This window comes from Colletotrichum destructivum, chromosome 2 (assembly GCF_034447905.1).
Source record: "Colletotrichum destructivum chromosome 2, complete sequence".
NCBI classification, from domain to species: Eukaryota; Fungi; Ascomycota; class Sordariomycetes; order Glomerellales; family Glomerellaceae; genus Colletotrichum; species Colletotrichum destructivum.
The window spans coordinates 3,162,334-3,186,524 of record NC_085897.1 but is presented as its reverse complement, the minus strand read 5'-3'; the positions used below and the strand labels follow the sequence as shown (position 1 = coordinate 3,186,524).

General features: G+C 55.3%; 5 protein-coding genes across 5 annotated transcripts; 3 read left to right on the top strand and 2 right to left on the bottom strand.

The window, feature by feature from the left end:
* Positions 1-2,609: 2,609 nt before the first annotated feature.
* CDEST_03197 (uncharacterized protein) lies at positions 2,610-2,941 on the top strand (the record flags this gene model as incomplete). The annotated part of the gene is made up of 1 exon (XM_062919356.1): positions 2,610-2,941. The coding sequence occupies one exon, from the start codon at positions 2,610-2,612 to the stop codon at positions 2,928-2,930; it is 321 nt and encodes a 106-aa protein (XP_062775407.1). The 3' UTR covers positions 2,931-2,941.
* Position 2,942: 1 nt separating this feature from the next.
* Positions 2,943-4,168, bottom strand: CDEST_03196 (uncharacterized protein). Its single transcript, XM_062919355.1, has one exon. It carries the CDS (start codon positions 3,169-3,171, stop codon positions 2,944-2,946), a length of 228 nt encoding a protein of 75 aa, XP_062775406.1. The 5' UTR covers positions 3,172-4,168; the 3' UTR covers position 2,943.
* A 1,540-nt stretch (positions 4,169-5,708) lies between these two features.
* On the top strand, positions 5,709-11,470 carry CDEST_03195 (Putative chitin synthase, nucleotide-diphospho-sugar transferase). The gene is made up of 4 exons (XM_062919354.1): positions 5,709-7,227; positions 7,307-7,452; positions 7,510-10,551; positions 10,607-11,470. The coding sequence occupies exons 2-4, from the start codon at positions 7,311-7,313 to the stop codon at positions 11,038-11,040; spliced, it is 3,618 nt and encodes a 1,205-aa protein (XP_062775405.1). The 5' UTR covers positions 5,709-7,227; positions 7,307-7,310; the 3' UTR covers positions 11,041-11,470.
* Positions 11,471-15,962: 4,492 nt separating this feature from the next.
* Positions 15,963-20,297, top strand: CDEST_03194 (Putative WD40/YVTN repeat-like-containing domain superfamily). Its single transcript, XM_062919353.1, has 2 exons — positions 15,963-17,784; positions 17,844-20,297. Exons 1-2 carry the CDS (start codon positions 16,708-16,710, stop codon positions 19,011-19,013), a joined length of 2,247 nt encoding a protein of 748 aa, XP_062775404.1. The 5' UTR covers positions 15,963-16,707; the 3' UTR covers positions 19,014-20,297.
* A 195-nt stretch (positions 20,298-20,492) lies between these two features.
* On the bottom strand, positions 20,493-23,045 carry CDEST_03193 (Putative glycoside hydrolase superfamily). The gene is made up of 2 exons (XM_062919352.1): positions 22,694-23,045; positions 20,493-22,561 (listed from the first exon to the last, which is right to left on the bottom strand). The coding sequence occupies exons 1-2, from the start codon at positions 22,854-22,856 to the stop codon at positions 21,000-21,002; spliced, it is 1,725 nt and encodes a 574-aa protein (XP_062775403.1). The 5' UTR covers positions 22,857-23,045; the 3' UTR covers positions 20,493-20,999.
* Positions 23,046-24,191: the final 1,146 nt, after the last annotated feature.

Sequence of the window (24,191 nt, the reverse complement as noted above, 5' to 3'; positions counted from 1 at the left end):
ATGTGTAAAGGAAGGAAACGGAAGGAGCATGTGTTTGGCCGTGTTCTCAAACCGCTCTTCGCTCTAGCCCATGCCTACCTCAAACATACCTACCTACCTGTCTAGGTACGTAAGTACGCAAGCGTGCGTGGAAGGTACATTCCTCACATTCCTGCCTGCTCTTCCAAGAGCAAAACAACGATGAACGTACGGCCTTCCTCAGGAATTTCTTCTAGGGCCACCGGACTCGGTAAGTAGAGAGCACGGTGTCTTCCATCTTACCCCTCCGCCACTACCGTGGACAATTTCCACCACCACATACTGCCACTTTTGCTCGTGCTCGGCATACACAGACGGCAGACCCAGACGGAACTCCATCAGTGCCAACTGCAGATCGCCCTCCCGACCCAGACCGGCAGGCATGGCCAGTCGTTTTGCCTCTGTCAAACCCGTCTCGCAACGCCGCGACGCTGGCATGCCAACTCGAGTCGCCGCTCAGAGATGCCCGTTCTTGGACCCCGGTGAGGCAACTGGAACACAAAACATGTCCGTCAAACCCGTTCGCCGATGGGGCGGGATATCCTACCCTCCAACAGGTTCACCACATCACAATCCGCCGAAGAGGTCGGATGCTCAGGATCCCATTTCACTTCGTCCCTTTTCACACTCGCCAAGCCGTCTCCTCGCTGCCTCCTCACGAGTCACTACACGTTGGCGAATGGAGCAATAAAATGTCGTTCGTTTCGCCCTGAATCGAGGGGTGTGCCCAGTTCTCGGTCTTCTATTCGCCTCGCTCTTCTTCCCTCGTTCCCACTCGGATTCGTGCCGGCACATCAGCCCCTTTCGGCTATTTGCCGGGATATCAGAGGCCTGAAGCACCAAGTCGCAAAGATGCGTGTCTCCGAAAACCCTGTCTTCCTCCCCTTCGCAGCGGCGTGAGTCCAGGGTGCCCTCACTTTCCCCGCTACGAAGCCCTGTGCAAAAGAGCACGGAAAAGAAGGGACTTCAGGGTATCCTCCAGGATCCGACATGATCCCCGCAGGAGAAAGCCAGCGAAGTTCGAGAACCCTGTCAGCAACTTGCGATACGCAAGTACTGTACGTAGAATTAGAGGGAGAGTAGCAGCCCTTGCAAGACTTGCTCCGTGACAAGACTCGACATGACGACTGGCTCTTTGCACATCCCGTACCCGCACTTCCCGTGTTTGTTTCGAAACTTTCCCCATCTCGCAGTTCGTCAATCAAGCAATCTTTGCAAGAAGTGTATTCCGGGTTCGCAGCGAACCATCATTCATTCCTTCCGGCCGCGCGAATTCCCTGTGGCTACAATAATACAGAGAAGTGAGCAACCTCGCATTGTAGACAGTGGATGCATGCATGGTCTGCCACTTTTGGGCATCTCCAGCCTCACCGTCTCCGCCGTTCCATGAATATTCAAGTGGATTCTGGTCAGCCCCAGGCCCCCAGCAACCCAGCGCCCCAGCGTGGGTCCGATGGCCAAATCGGCGAGGGTTGGGGTCTAAAAACGATGGCCGCGCTAGAAGCCCTGCAGCCACTATTGGAAAGACTCTGAATAGGGGAAAGGGGGGATGGATGGACGAATGGCCAGAGGGACTCCAACGAGCACGCTGGCGGCCGGGCTGGCCGGGGCCCGTTTGAACTGGGCGCAAGGACGACAAAGAGCTGTAAGCGAGAACGCAGAAGCGCCGTTGGTTCCGCCGCTGGGCACGCCTTGTCGTTATCTCCATCCCTCAACCTAATTCGTATGACATTCGAGGACCTGTTTGGAACCGCGGGATTCCACGAAGAAAAGCGGGCGCTGCGGATTTTGCTCGTCATGTGAGGCATCATCCAACACGATGCTGTTCGCGAAATCGTATGTATCCAGGGCATGGATTACCGAATGTGCCACTCGCCCTCACACAGGACAGGCTACCTTGGATCACCACAGCTGATCCACAATTGTGCATTGCCAAGTCGTCCGAGCTCGGCGCCCCCTCCCACGCCTCGGTACGTTTGGAAATCCCCCTTTTCCACGCTGGCTCGAAGTCTCGCAGTCACTCCTCACAACGGGACGGGACTCCTGGCGCAGCACGGATTTGCTTGCAGCCTTGAACATGTTCGTTCCGCCGCTCACTGCGATTCAGAGTTGGGCGCATGCAGACTGAGTAGAATGTGTAAAATTGTCCCCCGCTCCGTACCATGATGAAGACGCATCTGTCGCTTGCCTCTGGCTTCGAAGCTCGGGCTCTTTCCGTGATCCCTAGTCTGAGCCATCCGAGGGTCCAACGTTAAATGGTAGTGGGTCGCGGCGGACATCGCGGATCTACAACCAAGTGTGACTGCAACCATTAAGGCTTTCGACTCCAATCGTTGTTGGCTTTACGGTACCCCGCATAGCACAGGCGCGGAAGTAAGGACCCCAGAGCCTTGGTGATGGTTCTGTGAAATCGTCGTCGATTGGCAAAATTCCTCTCACGGCTCCCACAACTCGTCGGAGCGCCTGCAGTGTGCTCCGCAATCGAAATGACGACGCGAAGGCCCTCTTAACGCCGCATCGAACGCCACCATCAAGAGTGCGGATAATGACGATCTTACCATCCACTCACAACCTTCCGGGACATCTCAGTAATGAACTCAGTAGTGAACAATGACCAACGAGACTGTCCCGAGCGAATCAGAAACAGGTCCATGGGACTTCGTTTGGCCTTGTGTAAATCTGAACCTTTGATCTCTGGACCAGAAATGGTGTCGACTTCGCCTCGCCCTCTACGGGAGTACTTAACCGCAATCATTGACCGCCGCCTGGGCGTCTCGTATTGCTTGATGATGAACGGTCATGTCAACCCAAAGAAAACACCTCTTTTAATTCCCTTTCCCGAGTCAGGCCGGCGCCACTCTGGTGTCAAGTCAGCCGCCAGCGTCTCGACTCTCAACTTGGTGTTAAGTTAATGTCCACAGCTTCTCACGACGAACCGACACCGTGAATTTTGGAACCCTTGGCCAATATGGCAAAGGACACACAGTTGTCTTGCTCCCTGCTCATCTGTGGTAAAGCGCATCTAGGTTGTTCAATTCTTCTTAATCGCGAAACAGCGCGCCCCGCCGGATTACACGACAGCATTATGTTGGTATGCAATCGATATTGGACGCCACTTCGATAGAGTCTTAGCCGGAAATCGGCTTTCAACATTCCAACTTCGACATTTTCCGGCTGAATTATGAGACGAACACCCACCTGGTCGGTCTGATGAGGATAATTCAACCGAAGTTTGACAAACCGGTCGATCCCTGCCGCAGCCTATCCTATCTCGGAACATCAAGCCTTCTGCTGGCACGATGGGCTCAATGTGGTCGGCGATCTTGATTTGTAGCCCTCAGAAGATGGGTTTTTATCAGAGCCCACATTTCGTGGTTGATCTGCAAACCACCGACAACCACGAAGCAGTCTGTTTCAGATCTCGGATAACCCTTGAGGCGACAAAGTGAAAGTTCAACCCTACGATTCGGCAGGTTGACGGCCTGTAGCATATCCGTAATGCTAAACGCAGATATTTACTCGCCAGTGCCCTGGGAAAGAAGCTCGAAACCTTGGACGCGATGGGGCAAGGAAACGCAGAGACTAGGAGAATGTGACTGTGGATTTCCCGATAACGGCACAGGGTTTGAGTGGGCGTTCTGGCGGGAAGTCTGATTAGCTTTACATTCCCAGCGGAGGCTGCAAAGGCTGCAAGAAGCCGAGCAGGCCGGGGCCGTGGCTCCGGCTCGTCCTGCTGTCAAATCTGGAGCAAGAGGCGATCTCAACAACGACGGTGGCAGCTGCAAGTACAGCATGCTGGGAGCAACCCGAGTAGGGCAGGCGTGCATGCCATGGATGCAGATAAAACTGCCCGACGAGGCGCGGGGGGCATCCGTAACTCACGGCGACGACAAGGGATACATGCCAGAAAGCCACGAAAATGTGATAGGGGAGCCAGTCGGGAATGCCATATATCGATGCGGCGAGACATTCCTTGGCCGGCCTTTGTGCCCTTTCAAAACACGGATACCAAATCAGTCTTTGGGTCATGTCATCACACGGATATGTCGTTGAGGCTGGAGGAGCCTACGGCAGCAACGGTGATCTAGGGTACTGTTGAGTGCCTCTGACACGCTACAGTACTTTGACCCACCTAAACAGTCGCCGGAGCCGAGGCGCCAGCAAGAGAATCGATCAGAGAATGTGAGGCGCGCCGCATCCGAGTATTCGTTTGCTGAAACGGTGAAAGGACAACATTGCCCGGCTCAGGATGTACATCACAGACTGGACGAGCTGACTATAGTCCAATAGGATTTTTTTCTCAATCAGCAAAAAGAGGAAAAAGTAAAGCTCCCTTATTTGCGTCTGTGGCCTCTTTCCTCCAGGCTTCCACAACCTGTTTTTTCCCCATAAGCCCTGGCATCATCTCACACACACACACACACACACAGCACTGGTCAACGCTTAGACGCAGGTGTAGGCACGGCACGGGCGCAGGCACAGGTACAGGGCCAAGGCAAGATGCAGGTAAGCAGAGACAAACTCTCTTTCTGGTCTGGTGGACATTTCGGAGGCTTGGGAGGCAGCTGGTCGGCTGGGCAACAGGGGCTTGAGCTTTGAAAATAGCAACCCTGATCCTGCATGATGATCCGGTTTAGACTACGCGGAGTGGGTAAGGTACGAGCGCTTACCCAGTCAATTCTCGAATTATGAGTGGTCGAGTGTGTTCATCCTGAAGAAGGATGGAGTCATGTCTATTCCAGTCGTTGCACCTGTCCTGTGACACCTGGTAGAGCCATAGAAGGCCATCATAATCAGAGTTGGTATAAGGAATTGTAGAGCGACGTTGATGGGAGGTTTTTTTTTTCTCGTGTTTTTTTTCTCTTTCCCTTTCCGAGAAGGGAGAGAGGCTAGCGGCGGGCGTGTGTATCCGTATGTCGTAGCCAAACGTGGATGGATGGTCGAGGGCCGTCATTCGCATGCCACTAATGCTAAAGCAACCAATGTATTGGTGGATTGCAAACCGAGTACGAATATCCGTACATGCATGCTCTATGTGGAGGGCGAGATACCTTTGCGGTACCTTCCCAAGGATCCATGGGCTGAAATTCGGCTGGTTGGATCTCCCAAACGAACCACCCCCTGTCAATAAACCGAGGTATCGACCAGGTCGAGCCCACACTGTCTTTAGTTCTTAATTCTCTCCCCATGTCCCTCCTTCGAAGACGGTAGAACCACACTTCATTGCGTCGCCGATGGCGACGATGGGTTTCATGCCGGAGCCTCGAGAGAACACTGACAAAGGCGGGAGGTGGTAGACCGGGAATAGTAGGTATGTGGTAGGTATCCGTAAAGCGGGCAGATTGCAGCGCAGTGATGCCGTTGGCCACTCACGCTAACAATACGAGGATTGAATGAGGCGAGGGTGCTGGGCTGTGGCGGTTTGGAATGGGAAATGGGAATAGAGAGACGGACGGTACCTCTCCTGGGCTTGTCTCTGAACTCCTTGGAAGTTGGAACAAGTACATCCATCTTCCAGTTTGCCCGTCACCTGAAAGTACAGACTAGCAAGTCAGACGATTCGAACGCCGGACTGTCTTCCCCTATCCTGCATCTTTATCGTGCCTTAAAGCAAATTCGTTCTGTGTGCCCATCCCTTCGTCCAGGGCGCCCTCCACCAACCCAAGAGTCAAAGGAAAGCGAAGGCGTCGCCGTCGCCCTGTTCATCTCTCTCTCTCTCTCACACACACATCTCGACATCCCCCCTTCTTTCTCTGCGGCGCATCACTCGTTCCTTCTTCCCAATCCTCTCTCTCGCTTACTTTCCGTCTTCGTGGAAAAGCGGACCGACTCTCGTTTCTTGTTGCTCATCTCGGCTCTACGAATTGATAGACCTTGGCAACCCCAACGGATTGATTGACTTCTGACGTATACAAACTACGGCGGCATCACTCAGAACGAGAACGATACGCAGTATAGACAGCCTGAGAACGAGCCACTGCGGAACAAACAGGCTGAACCGTACTCGCGATTGTGCAAGTTTGCCAGCTCAATCGCTCAACACATCGCACAACCCATCGCTCACCCAACCAGCAGTGCACCTAGGTACCTACTTACCTGACCTACCTTGCCACCCCAGCCCCCCCCAAAACCCGCGCCATCAGCCCAAGCACATCCAACTATCGAAACATTCGGGCGATTCCTGGACTACCTACATTGGCCTTGCTTTGTCGCCGATCAACGATTACGTCCACGACTTGCAAGAATCCCTCGCCCATTGGCACTGCGATTTCTTCAAGCCTCGCCCTATTTTGCTGCAACTGCGCTGCAACCTTCATCCAATCTTCCTCAACCATACGGGTCGTCCTAAATCCGGTTCGCATACCGTCTCGCATCGGCTCATCGTTACTGTTTCTTCGATACGACTCGCGGTACCCTGGTCCCAAGTTGTGCAGGGAACAAGCTGGAGCGCATAAGCCGTGCGCATCTTGCTTCGGTAGGCGACACAGAAGCGACAGCCAGATAGCAACTAGGACGGCGAAGGTTGGAAGGAAGACGGGGTTTGTGAGAAAGACAGAAAGACAGAAAGTGAGAGGAAAAAACAGAGCGACGCTCGCCCCTTGACCGGTTCATCACTTGTGGTCTCGACCAAAGTCGGTCCAGACTGGGATTGCCCGCAACCATCCCGGGAATTTTTGAGTTGCGGCATCGCGCAAGCACAGGGAAGCAAGCAACAGGACGCAGCCACGCCGTGCTCAAGGAGAGCAACTGAGCAAAAGCCATTGCACTGGCAACTTCCCTGCTTCTGCTTTGTTGTCACGCCCGCGCCTGACGTGGGTTCGCTGCCGCAGAAACAGAGAAAAGCCGGGTCGAAAAAAAACGGACGGCTTCCTCATTGATTCGCCGTCTCCCAAGGAACAACCCCCCCTCCCCCGGCTGGTCGACAGGGGTGCGCCCGCCTGCACAATCCACAAATCTTGCCCGGAGGTGCTTTCCTCCCAATAACAACTCCTGTGAGTATGACCTCTTGCCAAACCACCTGCAGCAGTCAGATCCCATCTTTTTGCCGCTGTTGTGGTTTCTTGACTTCACTTCCACCCCCAATACCGCGGTTTTCTCCATCTCTTGTCATTTTGTTTTAAACTTCCATATCCTTACGAATCGAGCCTGGAATTGTCTGTCGCCTGTTTCATACTCGCGACAGATCAAGGCTGCTCCATTTCGGAAAGGGTGAAGTCCCCCATTCTCCTCTCCTGCACACATGCTTCAGCTCCCTGTAGAGTCAAGGCTAACGCACAACTTCTCTTAGGACCATGTCTCTCCCCGACAGGCCCGGAGCGAGCTCTCCTTTGGACAACAGAAATGCGTACAGAAACTCCCCTTCGCGAAGGACCCGTCCTGGAGATGTCGACGCCGACGGTTACTATCCCGTAGGAGGGCGACCTCAACATCAACGTGGGCAATCTGCGACTTCCTTCCCTGAGACGATCTCGTCTCCTAATACCAACACAGAGAACCAACCTCTATCCCCGACTTTCGATGCTCCCGCTGCAGGACCCTCGACCGCCGACGAGCCCTTTCAGAGGAAGAGAAGCCTAATCCGACCCGAGCGACGCAGAATCGACAAGGACCACCCCAACTACTACTATCGCCAACATGCTGCCAACATGAACGTTCTGCCCTCGGCCACTGGAAACGACCCGATAGTCGAGGACATGGAGGGCACCACGGATGTGTCAGGACGCTCGCAGACGAACGATAACTACTCGGATGCCTCGCCACCGAGAGCAACAAACAGCAGGCAAAACAGCGGAGAGGAAAAGAAGGGCCCGACTCGAACCAAGACGAAGCGCTTGAGCCGCCACAAGTCCGGTAAGCTCACTAAGGAGGGCAAGCGAAAGCAACAGGTCGAGCAGATTCGTCCCCCGAGTTTCTGGAATGTCTACTGCGCAATCATCACATTCTGGATGCCAAACTTCATGCTCAAGTGCTGCGGCATGGCATCCAAGGCCCAACAACGAGCTTGGAGGGAAAAGATGGGCCTGGTTAGCATCATCCTGTTCATCATGGGCTTCGTTGGTTTCATCACATTTGGGTTTACTCAAGCGGTTTGCGGAACGCCTCCGCTCCGTCTCCAGGTCAACGATGTGTCTGAAGGATACATGATTTTCCATGGAACCGCCTACGACCTGTCGGGTTCTCGCCACCCTCCGGCCGACGGTGTGCCCATGATCAACAGGACTCATGGCGCGAACGTCTTGTACGACTTACCTGAGAAGAACGGTGGAAAGGACGGCAGTTTCTTGTTCCAAAACGTCAATGGTCGATGCAAGAACCTTATCACGCTCGCCGACAATTCGGATGTGCCAACGAACAGCAATGGCGATCTGGCCTGGTACTTCCCTTGCACCGTCTTCAACCAGGACGGCTCGTCGAAACCCAACCTGACCATCCCCTACTACCTTGGATGGGCCTGCCATACCACGCGTAAGAGCCGCGACACGTTTTATCTTGACCTGAGCGGCGCCGCAGATGTCTACTTTTCTTGGAATGACATCAAGAACAGCTCCCGCAACCTCATCGTCTACTCGGGAACTGTTTTGGACCTCGACATGCTCAACTGGTTTAATACGAGCCAAGTGAAGGTACCCGATCGCTTCAACGAGCTCAAGGACAAGAATTCGGCCGTCAACCGTGCCATCCGTGGACGCGACGTCACCAGAGCCTTTCAAGGCTCGGCGGATAAGCAGATAGCCGAGTGCTTTGAGGAGATCATCAAGGTCGGATCCGTCGATACTGATACTGTCGGCTGTATTGCCTCCAAGGTCGTTCTCTACTGCTCTCTCGTCCTCATTTTGGCCGTTGTGTTGACGAGGTTCTTCCTTGCCGTCTTCTTCCAATGGTTCATCAGCCGGACATACGCTGCCGCCAAAACGTCACAGAGCGGAGACAAGCGCAAGCGCAATCGTCAAATCGAGGACTGGTCCGAGGACATCTACCGGGCACCCCCCAGACTCCCTGGTGATATTGGAAGCAGTGTTAATGGCTCTTCTGACCGCACCAGTAAGCGTCAAAGCTCCTTCCTGCCCACGACTTCACGCTTCTCTACCGTTTATGGAGCGGGCGCAGCGACACAGGCCGGTGGGAAGCGGATGCCTACCACGATGGCAAGCTCGGGTGCTGGCAGCAACATGCTGCATCCCAATGCCATGTACCGCCAGGGCAACGACAGCCGGACCAGTTTCCTCCGCTCAGATCCCTACACCAGTAATGTCAGCCCGACCGAAGGTCCTGGGCCGGCCGGTTTCATTCATGAGGCCGTCGTCCCTCAACCGCCTGCCGATTGGATGCCGTTTGGATTCCCGCTTGCTCACACAATGTGTCTGGTTACCGGTTACTCTGAAGGTGAACTTGGTATCCGGACGACGCTCGACTCCATCGCCATGACCGACTACCCCAACAGCCACAAGGTCATTGTCATTATTTGCGACGGTATCATCAAGGGCAAGGGTGAAACGATGTCCACCCCAGACTACTGCTTGTCGATGATGAAGGACCATACAATCCCCCCCGATGAGGTTGAGCCGTTCTCCTACGTGGCAGTTGCCAGCGGTTCCAAGAGACACAACATGGCCAAGGTCTACTCTGGTTTCTATGACTACGGCGCCAAATCGGCCATTCCGCTTGAGAAGCAGCAAAGGGTTCCTGTTCTTCTTGTGGTCAAGTGTGGCACGCCGGACGAGGCGACAAAGTCGAAGCCGGGTAACCGTGGCAAGCGTGACAGCCAGATCATTCTCATGTCTTTCCTTCAAAAGGTCATGTTCGACGAGCGTATGACGGAGCTCGAGTATGAGATGTTCAACGGTCTTTGGAAGGTCACTGGCATATCGCCCGACTTCTACGAAATCGTTCTCATGGTCGACGCCGATACCAAAGTCTTCCCCGATAGTCTGACGCACATGGTGTCGGCCATGGTCAAGGACCCCGAGATCATGGGTCTTTGTGGCGAGACCAAGATTGCCAACAAGCGCGACAGCTGGGTTACTGCCATCCAGGTCTTCGAATATTTCATCTCTCACCACTTGGCCAAGTCCTTCGAGTCCGTCTTTGGCGGTGTCACGTGTTTGCCCGGTTGTTTCTGCATGTACCGTATCAAGGCGCCCAAGGGAGCCCAGGACTACTGGGTTCCCATCTTGGCCAACCCTGATATCGTCGAGCACTACTCCGAGAACGTCGTTGATACCTTGCACAAGAAGAATCTTTTGTTGCTCGGTGAGGACCGATACCTGACAACTCTCATGCTTCGCACCTTCCCTAAGCGCAAGCAAGTTTTTGTACCACAGGCTGTCTGCAAAACCACCGTGCCCGACTCCTTTGGTGTTCTGCTTTCGCAGCGTCGCCGCTGGATCAACTCGACTATCCACAACCTGATGGAGCTGGTGCTGGTCCGTGATCTCTGCGGTACCTTCTGCTTCAGTATGCAATTCGTGGTGTTCATTGAGCTTATGGGAACCCTTGTGCTGCCTGCCGCAATTGCCTTCACCTTCTACGTCGGTAAGTAATAAACCATGAGTGAGTTTTGCCGGAGCTCGGCTAACAGTTTCCGCAGTCATCGTCTCCATCGTTAATCAGCCCCCGCAGATCATTCCCTTGATCCTGCTGGGTCTCATTCTTGGTCTCCCCGCCGTGCTCATTGTCTTGACGGCGCACTCCTGGACCTACGTCTTGTGGATGTTGATTTACCTGGTATCGCTTCCCATCTGGAACTTTGTTCTTCCCACGTACGCGTTCTGGAAATTCGACGACTTCTCGTGGGGTGATACGAGAAAGACGGCGGGTGAGAAGACGAAGAAAGCCGGTCTCGAGTACGAGGGCGAGTTTGACAGCAGCAAGATCACCATGAAAAGATGGGCTGAGTTCGAGCGCGAACGCCGGACGCGCACCAACTACTGGGGTTCCAAGGAGAACGTCGTCGGCGGGGGCAACACCTGGACGATGCCCCCAAGTCATCAGTACAACGACGAGTACTACTCTGACGCATGAAGAGAAAAAACCACATGGCCGGGCGTTCTTGTTTGATGCATGGGGATACAACGGGTTTATGACAGGCGCTATCATTGTGCCTACTTTATTTCTGATGATGAACAAAACGGGGAAAGGGTGTTTGCGTATAGTTGAGGCTCGGCACTTGTAATAATGGGAGGAGAAGCCGTGGGGTGGATTGTGTCGATGTCACCGTGTTTTCTGCCACAACCTGATTATTGTTCTCCAACTCCTCGTAGCTCCAGGCCTGCACTGTTTCTCCTTGGCTCTTGGTGAGGGCGGCTGTCGTGCACATTGGCTTCATAGCCGACCTTCCCACAGAGTGTCCGAAGTGATATCAGGCAACAGGCGCTTTGTGTGTATAGGACGAGTAGTGCATGTACTTTCCAGCGTTCTAGGGCGCAAATCGACTTCCCACGCCCCCAAAACCTAATGATACTACATTGTTAACACAACCACAACCTCCTTTTCACTCAATTAATCGTCCAGTCGGATACCCATCATAAAAAGCAAGTTGCCTATTGAGTGCGCGATATCTTCTCGGCCGAGAGAGACCACGATGGTTTCTCGCAGCTTCCCCCTCCCATCTTACTGCCACACGGTTTCTGTTTTGCTTTTTAAACATGGACAATCAACCCCCTTCCAGTCACGAGGAACTTCCACTCGCCCACGGAGAGATGTTACTCGCCTGTTTCGGATGTTTTGATGAGCGGATGCAGGGCTAGGAGGAACGGGACATTTGCAGTTGGACATCCTCCCACCCGGGGAACCTATTGCCTGCCTGTCCCGGAGCTGCTGCACGTGCGCATACATACACATACACCGTTGTTGTTTATCGAATTTTTTAATTTTTTTAATTTTTTAATACTTTGGCCGTCGGGGTGTATTACATTGAAATAAGCGCTATTTCCAGGGTCGCGCAACCGCACGTAAAACGGAGAGGGAGGAGGATCACAATGGGCAGGGAAAGGGTCGGCTGGGCAGCTCAGACTCTCTAACTCACTCATTCTTCACCCTTCCCGTCCAAAGCAGCATAGAACAGAGCATAACTTACTCACTTAAACTCCATCTCGTCCCGGCCCGGCCATCGCGGCGATGACGATCTGCCCTGAGGGAAGAAGGGGGGATGAACATCCTCCAGACTTAAATCCCCCCACCGGCCCCGAAACAACCCCCGCCCCCGACGAGGGACGAGAAGGGACGGGGACGCATGGGCGGGCGGACGGACGGACGGATCTTACTACACGCGTGAGAGACGGGCTCCCGTCAGGCAACTTGAAAGCATGACGATAACGAGAGACACCCAAGAGAGGGAGGCGGCGTGATATATGGATAGCACAAACACGGACGACGGCGAGAGGAACGAGGGTGAGGGGAGAAGGAGAAGCAGCATAGGAGGGAGCGCGACCGTCGACGGAATGGTGCTGCAGGTAGCCGAGACATGGCCATCTCGACTATTCCCGTCGCACTCTGCAGCTGGCTTGGGGCTTGGCCTGCAAATGTCTCGACGCCCGAGTTCAGTTTCGCTCCGCGAGCCTTTTGCAAAGACACTTCTCATTCGCAGCCTCGGGACGAAAGGGGGAGGGATATGGGACGGAGGTTGGGCGAATGTCAATTTTTGCCGCACGAGTTTTCTCACCCGCCAAGTTCCATAGCGGGGATTGCGAGAGACTGGAGACGGGACGGAGGGGAGGCCTTTCTCTCAGTCGTTTCTTTTCCCCTTCTCACTTCATATCCGACGTGGTCGACGACCGTGGGACGGGGTCATATGCTGCTGCTACCCGAGGCGTAGCGCCACGAGTTTGGGTCGTGGACAGGCCGGTCGTGAGAATTTTCGGGTTCTAGAAGTTGGGTTTCGCCCGGCCCGCCTTTTGACTTGTTCAAAGAAATCCCCGAAATCAAATCTTGGCCTCTTGAGAAGGGAAATGAGTCAAAATGAGCGACTCAGTCGACCACCTGGGGCATCGGTCCCCGTCACCAGGTTCATAGCAACGAAGATGGGCACAATGCGGTCTTCCTTGTTTATGTTGATAAGGCTTCCGCCGAGTTGGCCAAAGGAATACGATTTGTTTCCCAAGGGTCATTGCATCTTCAACGGTCGGCGGCCGGCTCCTTTGGTCAGCCCGTTGGTCACGGTTACTCTGATTTGCTCAGCCTTTTCTGGTGTTGGTCGACCGAAATCGCTGAAGATGATACGGGCAGCGGCCAAAGCGACTGAACAGAGCACCACGCAGCGTTGGGCAGTATTAACAATTACCATCCGTACTGACAGCGTGCGTCCGAGCCCCTGCGTGCTCGGCAAGGGGTCGGGGTCGTGCAGGCAGTAAGTGAGGGCAAAGTCTGAGGGCACAAAAAAAGCAAAGGTGTGCGGAGCTGAGAACCGGTGTTATGGGGGAAACGAGTTGGCATTGGGTGATTTGAAACTCGGGGACCGCATGCTGTCAAATATGATTTATCACCTCAACCGGCCTCTAGTCACGCGGGCGTGGTTGGAAGGTGGGCACCGGTGGGTGACGGCCAGCAGGCTGTTTCCAGGGATTCGGACGCAGCCGGAGGCTCCTTTCGGTACGTTGCTGTACGGAGGGGCAGCGAGCTTCTTGATCAGGGACGAAGTTGCAAGTTGGCCAGATATTAGAGAGGATGTGCTGTAACCCGGAGTTATGTCAGCTCCTATAGGTTTATCTAGCGAATGAGGCGGCGGCGGCGAGCCATGGGAAGAGGAGAAAGAATCTTGGGAGGCTGGGTCAGATGGAACTTGTTGCGATGGTAAGCAAGACCAAACAGACGTGAGAGTGAGGACGCCGGAGGGGCGCCGGGGTGGGTTTTCGGCCGCAACGGCGTGACGGCCAAGACACAGACAGGGCCTTGGACCACAGGGCAAGTCTAGCGGCCAGTCCGGTTTTGGTGGTGCCGGATGGCAGTCGGTGAGCAGCGACGAAGTACGTATAATCTCTCTCCGGCCTGGTCAAGGGGTGGGAGCGCGAAAGATCTTTCCCAATCCAACCACTTACATGAATGGGCGGCTGGAAACCGGGGGTGGCCAAGGCCGTACGGTAGTGAGTGTAGACATGCCCCCGAGTGACATGTCATATCGCCCCGTATACGAACTCCGCTGAGCGTTGCTGCTGTGTCCTTCCCTCAGGAACGTATCATCATGATCTGAGGGGGGCCGAAGTTGAAGCGAAGGATGGCATGGAAATGCTCCCAGGCGAGGCTGAAGGCGACAAGAGCTGATCAAGGGTCCTTTGCAAGGGCGGAACGTAGGGATGGCTGCGATCGTGTTGTTGATTGGATTTGGGAGCAGGATGGTCTGCAGCGTTGTACAAAGACGGGCTTGCAGCAGCAGGTTGAGAGTTTATTCGCACACTAGAAGCAAACCGGCACGCCGAGCCTAGGACTGAGTGGCTTCCGTGCGTCTGCTCATGACCAACTAGTGCGGTGCAAGAGTCAGTATTGGCCAAGCCGTTGAATGTTATCGTTAAGTCGCCATAACAACTCCTCTGCTGTGACGTCAGAGCACCTAGGTTGGGAGAAAGAGACAGGCAGGCCCACGAAAGGGGGAAAAGAACGCCAACTGGGCATCTGAGGAGCGGAGCAGTGCTGGGCATGCCGTGGCAGACCGAACATACGGATGCACGAATAGACGGGCAGACGACAGACTCGCTGGCATGAGCGAGCAACCCCCCTATTTCCTATTTGTGGCGGCTCGCTTTGTCGGCCAGCAATCCCTTGAATCGAGTGCCAGGAAGGACGCTTCTTGTGCGACATGAGGTGGCAAGACTAGGCCCAGGCCCAGGCCCAGGCCAGGTAAGGCAAAGGAGGATGGGAGCTCCCGACAAGGGCGGGGAGGGATTGCTCATGCGTCCTTAACAGTAGTACCTGTACAGGGTAGGTATCCGGACTGGGTGCGGGTACAGATATTATATTGGGCTCGTTGCGGCAAGGAACCAAGGCGCTCTACTCCGCAGTCTTGTTCCCTCGGGCGCTCAGCCTGGCACACACTATTCTTCCTCATCAGAGTCAGCCATGCATCTGATATTGGAGGTGGCGTCCCATAGAACCAACGTGAACCCAATCCCATCCCGAGCGCAACCCAGACGGGTGTCCGTTTTACACCGTCACACACTCCCTTTCCTATGCAGAACGAAGCGAGTGACGGCTCGACGTTAGGACGGAGGCCGCGATTGACGGATGAGCGGGAACATTTTTATGTTCGACTGGCACGCGAGGGATTCATGCCCCGGCATCGCATCGTGGAGGGGGGCCGTTTCCCGACAGACAGAGGCCCGACAGACAGTGTCGTATTGCAGTAGCCTCACCGTTATTGACGTATTGACTGGTGTTTGCGTAAGGTCAAGATTACGTATTGCCGGTGATCATATTACCATCCGTACAGAGCCCGCAAATTATTGAACATGTTGTGTTCACGGCAACAGATCATGGTCGCTCCCCAAAGCAGAGGCTAGGAGGTGGTAGGGTTGGATTTGGATTTGGATTTCTATGGATTGATGGACGCACACACATGCTTCTTGACAGTGACAGCTTCCCAGCTTTACAAATTCACAGGCAAGGGCGACAGTTTTCCTCACCGGCGTCGAGCAATCACAATCTTTGCAGAGCTGAGGATCAGACCCTGTCACAACATGCATCCCTAGGAAGCCTAGGTGCATGGGAGGATGAAGGGATGCCTTGGGAACTCGTCGGAAGCAGTACCTCAACCTCCTGATAATGTACCTGTGGATGGAGTGAGAATCGCTAGTATGACAGTGTACTTCTCCCATTTCAGCAAGTCCCCCTTTCTGCCATACTCGCCCTCGCATCACCCATGTGTTCTGGGAGTGAGTGAAACCACTACATTGCGCTGTATATAGGTAGCCTGTGGTGCTGCGCTGCGCCGTTACTCGCTCTATTCGGTTGGCGCGCCTTTCTCCGACCCCCCAGCACCAGCGCCAACGCCTCCATATTTGCCTAGGTACCTACCTACCGACCGGCCTAACCCAAGGTGTAAAGATAGATAGACCGACAGAGTCGGATCCCAGCCAAAGACATCCCGCTCGGGTCCCATTCGATTCCCGCTCCCGCCCTGCTACAACACTCATTCATCCGCTGGACTCGATCTGGCTGACTTTCCGGCCTCTGACCGCATTCCCAATCACAACCTCATTCCCCAACTTTCGATCTCCTCAGCATCCTCACCCCACTCTGTCCGTTCGCCTCGACGACAATCAGAGAGACAGACAGACAGGCGGACGCACGACGATACCCTCTGCCACATACCCTTGGAGATTATCCGTACACGACTAAATCGTCGCCGATGAGACCAGCCTTGAATTGTCGTCTTTCATCGACTCCATCTCGCTAGTCTCGGAATCTGACCGTTGCTGCCGTCAACAAAGACGTTGCACGCTGGTCGTCGTTGGCGCCATTTTACGTTGCGCCTAGTGTGTTTGACTTGAACAAGGAGAAACGGCAACCGGATTCCTGATCTGCGGCAGTGACCGCACTGGTATAGAGGACCCGGACACGAGGGGGAACAATCGTCGCCCTCCCTCAGCACCCACACGACCTGTTCGACCCGGCGACGGGCATTGTTCTTCACCGTGCGGAGAACCTCAATGTTCCTCACTCGCCCGCCTTTGGCCACGGCACACGACTGAATAGAACGCAATGCGCCCCAGAACCTCGGAAACCCAGCCCTCGCAGGCCGCTGCCGCTCCCTCGAACCATCACCAAGGGATCGCGTCGGCCCCGCCTCCACCTGACGCTCACCACGATCAACACACACAATACCATCACCATCGCGAATCCAGTCAGCAGCAGCCTCACGAACCCTCGTCACAGGGCGGCGCAAACGTTGGCCAACCTTCCTTTTCCTCCTACCATCAGACCTTCCCCGTCATACCGTCATCCTACTACCATGAACCCGGCTCCTTTGCCCACGACGATTACGACGACTACGGAGACTATGACGATGATACCGACGAAGCCGACGATGACGACGACGATGACCTGGACATGAGCGACAGCGACGGAGGCGCTCCCTTGGATCATATAATGACCGTCACCAGTCTTCTCTCCCCCATGCCCGAGGGCGAGGCCAGCGCAAACCCTACCGAACCCTACCCCGGGAACCTTGACGGCGAGCAACCCTCTCATCCGGCACCGGAGCATCAAAACGCATCCAGCGAACCACCTGCCCACATGATCAACTACTGGAGCATACCGCTTGCCACCGGGCATGGTTTTCTTGACCCGACAGGATCTCAAAACCCCACCCCGCTCGACACCACTCCTTTCCACCCCTTGCTACATGCCGGAAACATGGAGGAGGACGACGAGAGTGACGACGTCTTCTACCCGAGCGTCGCCGAGCAGCTGCAGCAGTTCCAAGTGGTCGCCGTCGACGAGGAAGAGGCGGCGTGGCAAGCAACTGGTCCTCCGGCCATCAGCAATCCTATCTCCAGCACTCTCGGGCCAGAAAACCCGGGGCTGACCGACTTTCTCAAAGACTGGGCCTGGCGCAACCGATATCAGTCTCGTGGTCCCAGTCCTGGTATTCGCCAGATCAACGAGCAGGCAGCACGGAAGATCTCGCGAGTCCGCTACTCGGACCTCCAGGGCAACCGGTGTGATGCGCAAGGCATCGATTGGAATGACTTGGGCGTCACACGGAAGAACGCTCGCGAACGTCGAAGCCTGGATTACAAGAATTACACTAACAGGTCAGATTCGGATATCTGGGCCGTAGGTCGCCCCCTTGAACCCCATCAGGCGCCGCCGTCATGCTAACACGAGTACTGTAGCCACATCTACCCGACAGGATCATTCGGAACACGGAAGATCTCTTCAGGTTCCGCCGCATGGACATCCGTCAAAACGTCCACCTGGCCCATTTCCAGCTGCGCAACATTTTGGCATGCGCAGGACGGAGTCATGCCTTCTACCCTGGTCAGGGAGCCGTACACCAGATCAACCCAGTGTCTGGCGAGAGCGAGGTGGCCATGGACCTAAACGACATGATTGGAGTGCAAATCTCGACCTTGGATGCGAATTGTGGCCTTCTTATCGCAGGCACCTTCAACGGCGAGTACTGCATGCGAAACATCTACAGCCAGGACAAGAAGTACACCGAGGGACAAATCACCAGCCACGTCAGTGGCATCACCAACCACCTGCAGATTCACCAGTCGAGGAACTCATCGGCACCGCTAGCAGCGTTCGCGTCCAACGATCAAGGCTTCCGTGTCATGGACGTCGCCACGGAAAAGTTTGTTCTAGACACGCAGTATGGCTGCCCCATCAACTGCTCCGCCCTGTCAGCCGATCGCCGCTTGCGTGTAATGGTCGGTGATAACTACAACGTCCTCATCGCCAACGCAGACACTGGTGAAATACTACAAGAGCTGGGTGGCCATAGAGACTTTGGCTTTGCCTGCGACTGGTCCGACAACGGCTGGACGGTCGCAACGGGCTTCCAAGACATGAGTGTCAAGCTGTGGGACGCCCGGATGTGGACCAACTCGGATGGTAGCAGCAAACCACTCACCACCATTCGATCCGAGATGGCAGGCGTTCGCAGCCTCAGGTTCTCTCCCACGGGCAGTGGTCCCCAAGTTCTCGTTGCGGCTGAAGAAGCCGACTATGTCAACATTATTGACATTCGAACCCTCGCACATAAACAAACTTTCGACATCTTTGGAGAGATTGGAGGCGTTGAATTCACAAATGACGGCCAAGATCTAAACATTCTCTGCATGGACCGGACTCGCGGAGGGTTGGTCCAGCTGGAACGCTGCAACGTGGGCTACGACGCCGAGGCCGACTTCAAGTATTCACATCAGGCAGCACCATTGGATGCTTGGTGGAAGGCCAGTCAGGCCGGCCCTTTTGCCGACACAAAGATGACTGGGCCAAAGACAGCGGCCTGGCAAGAAAGAAGCACCATCTTCTTTGATGATCTGGAGCCTTTCTGAAGTACATGATACCCCCGATCTGCAACCATTCTTCAAGGCTTGCAGTGCTGTTTGGTTGAGATGAACGATGGTCCAATCTGGCATGGGCATTGGTATTGGCGTTTTGGTATTCCAAGGGCACGTTGTCCCACGGAAATGTTGCTCAATCACAATGGGCTGGCACGACCTCGGATTTTTTTACTACTGGTCCGCCCAACTTCTTGTCGGCATACGATCGATATATAAACTGTGCCAGTGCTCTGGAGCACTGGCTGTTGACAAAGCTGGCGGGAAACACAAGGTTTGCTTTTAGGGCATTTTCTCCATTTCTCTTCCAACTAGCACAGCGTGGTAATGCTATTTCTGCATAGAAATTAACGACGTCATGGAAGGGGCATCAGGAATATGGTGTCCATGGTCTATATTGATCAAAGGGCTGGTTTTCATCGTTTCTTTCTCCCTCCCATTGTGTGTGCCACCCCCTTTTTCCCCCCTTTACTTCAGATATATGGGCAATTCCAAAGCGGTTACTTCTGGCAGCATGTAGGCACGTACTCGGGTCCATCCTAGGTGTGGATTGAGTGGACATGTGGTGACGAATCATCTCATGAGGGATGCCACTGTAACCTGGGAGAGTAAGTCCACAGCTTCGCATTTACCGGGTTGCTCTAGGCGACGAAGCGACGTGGAAACGTTTTGGATGGCGATAAACCGTTGGGGGGGAGTGGCTCGGGATATACAATCCGAGAAATTGAGACGTATTCCATTTCACAGTTGCTCGTCACCGCGGTTCTATCGTCGAAACGAACGTGACCTGGGGACGTATGAGAACAGAGCGGGGGGGTTGGCAGGTCGAAGGCTCGGGGGGAGAGAAGGAGTAAGAAGAAGGAGACTAGGCCGTGAGAGAGCGGACGTCGTCGCTGTTCCCGTCCTTTGATGAGTGACCTAACCCGGTCTGGGACGTCTCGTGATGGAATTTGACCCGGTCGCATCGCAGACCTGCCCACGTGATCGAAACCGTGGGAAAGAAATACTTCTTCTATCCGACCATCGGTTCCCCATCTAGTTGGAATTCCACAGGCCGCCGCGTGCTGGTCGGTCTCTGGGCGGGTCACCTGAAACGAAACACGAAGAGGGAGGGGCTAGCCAGGACACAAATCCGGTAGGTCGGGAGGCACACTCACTCGCTATGTCAGGCCAAGCGAGGTTATCTACCTGCCCTCCGTTCCGCTCGGGCTGACTGGCCGGGTTCACGGACCGCTGGTTCAGATGAGGGAAGCGCCACCGTTCGCTGCCCCCAATGCCTTGCGAACACCCCCCGAGACGGGGGGGGGGGGGGGGGGGAAGAGATGGTTGTGCGGTGGTTGAATTAAGCTCATTCTCACAGGAACGGAAAGGGAGGAAGGACAGGGGTTTCCATGATGGTTCGCGGAACGACGTTCAGGTCAACACGGAACCCTCTACCACGGGACATCGGGGTTGTAAAGAATTCTTAAGTAGGGGTTTTTTTCTTCTTTTTTTGGCCAGATGGACACATGAGGAGAAATGTTCGGCAAGTTTCTTAACACAGGGAAGATGATGCTGCTGCTACAGCCCGCCCTAACGGCGTTTCCGAGATTCAAAGTGTTTGTACAACCAAGAAAATCCTTCCTGGGGGGATGGGATGAGAGGCTTTCGACAAACGCCAACCACCAACCAACAGTTACATATGTACATAGAATTAGGCTAGATATACGAATGCCAGGTATAGGTTGGGTCCATCCAAGAAGAAAAATGAGATTTGTCATTGTTTACACTTTGAAGGAAACGTAAAGGTCGTTTCGTCGAGGGCGCGCCTTTGGTCATGTCTACACCGTTTGTTTCTGATTGCGTGATTTCGAATTCAACGAGTCGGTTTGGGGTATTGTCATAGCGAACGTGAACCGAAAGGTCTCATTCGTTCACCGCCACAGGTTGGTGGTGGTGATGGTGGAGTTTCGATCGTGATTCCATTCCGTTCATCTCCGCTTAAGAGGTGAAGAGCTCACCGCAGCCCCAGGTGCGCTCGCAGCCGCAGGCACCGGGCTCCTTCCACTCGTCGTTGTGGAATGAGAAGAAAACGGTCTTGCCGCCGGCAAGCTCCTTGATGGAGGCAATGGCAATGGCCTGCTCGGAGGTACCAGGGCAAGCCTTGCCGTTGCAGTTACCGCCCGAGGGCCAGCCGCACTCCAGGTTAAGGGCGGGCTTGTTGCCGCAGATGTTGGAGCTCTCGAGGAGCTCGATCTGGCTCTTGACGAAGGTTCCGGCGGCGGAGGCGGGGGTCTCGGCGTTGAAGTAAGGGTGAATCTGACCTCCGACGATGTCGATAGCGTCGCAAATCTCGGAGATGACATCTGTCTGCTGCCAGACACCGACGGTCTCGGCGGTGGTGAAGGGACCGGAGTAGCCGGCGCCGGAGATGGTGGCCTTGGCTGAGACAATGAGCTGCTTCAGGGAGGAGGCAGAGCAGCGGCCCTGGAAGATGCACTCGTTACCGATAACGACGAGCTCGACCATGCCCCACTTCTTCCAGTTGACGATGGCGTCGAGCTGGTTCTTGATGTCGGCCGAGTTGGGGTCGCACGACTCCTTGACGAAGATGCCGATGATCATCTGGAGGCCATACTTCTCGCAGGCGGCGCCGACGTTCTCGAGGGTGCTGCAGTCGGTAGAGTAGACACGGACGGTGCGGAAGCCCGACTTCTTGATAGTAGCAATGTCGGCGTCGACCTGGTCGGCGGTCTTGCAGGATCCCGAGGCATCCTCAGAGAAGGGGGTGTAGGTGATGGCCCAGTGGTCGCCGTTGTTGCCACCGAGGCCACCGCCAGTGGCGGGAGCCGAAGAGGACGGGGCGGGAGCCGAAGAGGACTTCGCCGGGGTGGTGGGGACAGGCTCGGGGGTCACGACGGCGGGGGTCGTGGGGACAGGAGGAGGGGCGGGGGCCTCGGTGGTCGGCTTGACGGCCTCGGTGGTCGGCTTGGGGGGAGCAGCAGTGGTGGTGGGCTTGGGCTCCTCGCTGGTGAAGGGGCAGACAACGACGACGCTGGTCTCGGTGATGGTAGTGACGACGGCGGGGCGGGTGTAGGTGCCGGGGACAACCTCGGTCACGACGGGGTAGACGCAGGTGGTCGGGGCGGTGACGGTGGTGGTGGTGGGAGCAATGGTGTAGGTGCCGGGCGTGGGGCAGACGTAGGTCGTGGTCTCGACAACGCTGGTCACGACACCGTCCTTGGTCTTCTCGGTGGCGTAGGGGCACACGACAGTGGTGGCACTCTCGACGACGGTGGTGACACCTCCGATGGTGTGGGTGCCGGCAGGGACCTTGGTGGTCTCCGGGGCGCAGACGGTGGTGGTCTGGCTCACGGTGATGGTGGTGGCCGGGAAGGTGTAGGTGCCGGGAGTCGGGCAGAGCTCAGGGACGGGAGTCGGCAGGTCCACGGAGGGCTTCTGGGTGGACGTGGGCTTCGCCGGGACCTCGGTGGTCGCGGGCACCGAGGGGAGGGCGCTGGCGACGGACTTGCTGCTGGGCTTGCTGGGGGGGTTAGGAACCACTGTTGATCGTCAGGTCAGCACGACGATCTATCCACGTGGCCACTCCAGCCTCTTCTCCCAGGTTTCGACGATTTTATGCGTCTCGTAGGGCTGGAGCGCGAGGGTGAAAGAAGGCGGGGCGGGATACATACGCGTAGGCTCGCCGTAGATGGTGGTGTAGATGGTGGTGCAACCGGGGACGCAAACCGAGGCCTGGTCGGCGCCTCTCTTGAACAGCTCACCGTGAGAGTGACGGTGAGCGGCGGCACTGACACCGCCAACGGCGGCGGCGACGGCGAGGATGGATCCCTTCATGGTGAATTAGATTGCCTTTTTTTCTGACGAAGATTTTCTGGAGTATTATTCGACGGTGATGTCGGCTTGGGAAAGCGAATGCCCGCTAAAAGAGTGAAGCGGTAGTGAAAGATAGGAGGTAGAGACGAAATGTCGACGAAACTAGGCTGACAGCATCAACTCATTTGACGGTGTTTTCGTAAGGAAGGGAAAGGAGAGAGGAAAAGAGAAGGGAAGAAACTGGCGGGACCAGGATGTTATTCTTATGATGGTGGTTAGATTAGGTAGAGGCTAGTATCCGTACTTTCATGGGTACGACCGTGAGAAGTCTAGCATGTCCCTGGGGGGGCCTGGACTGGGGTGTGTGCGCGCAACGGTGTGTGTGTGTGCCCACCCAAAGCTGGATGAGTGGACAAAGTGCGGACTGCCTAGCGTCAATGACCTGGCACTTGACTATAGGTTGGACCTTGGAGGAGGAGCGGGATTGTGTGTAATTGTGTTGTGTATATGTGTATACCCGGTGTGGGTGACACTTGTTTCCCAACCGGGACCAGTTCGTTGACGGGGAATCATAAATGCTGGATAGCGAGGGCGACGAACAACGTTTCTCGTCCAGGTTGAGGGGATTTCCGAGCGTGCACAATCCACAATTTGGCAGCAAACAAGCCCCTGTTCGATTCAGAACGACGAGGGGTCGTGGAGCATCCGGGGATCTTGGTCACGGTGAACCATTGTAAGCAGAAGATGTTGTTACCTTGGCAGGATACCAACGGGGACATTGGGAGGACTTGCTCAGGGGCCTTGTGCCAGAGGGGGTATGCCAGATAGTCTGGATACAGGCTAGATACAGGCAAGATACAGACGAGATACAGAGTGCAGGCTGGCAATTTGGGCTGCGCTGGCAACCGAATCAATGAGACGAGGAGAAGCACCCTGTCCATGACCGTGAAGGGCGGCAAGGAAAAGGGAGACGAAATAGCAATCCCGGTTAAGCATAGCTGGGGGCGGTCCAGATACGGAAGAGCAAAGGTCAGCAGGGCAATATACCGTCGACGGCGGGCGCGTCTGACTGAAATTTGACCCTGAAGTCGACGACTCGGCACTGAGCAACAGTGTCTTGGGGTCCAAGGTTTGGATGGAATATGGGTGGGCGAAGGAGGGAACAGACGGTGTGGGAGGCAGCAGATCAACACCTCCCGGCCCCCATTCAGTACGATCGAGGGCCGCCGTGCGATGTTGGTGCGTGGTAGATGGTTCCGTTTCGAGAGAAGGATTCTGGGGCCAGCCTCAACCAGTGACGAGGCAGAAGTAGCAACGACGGCAGCGATGTGTGGAGTGTGAGGTATCAGGTATGAG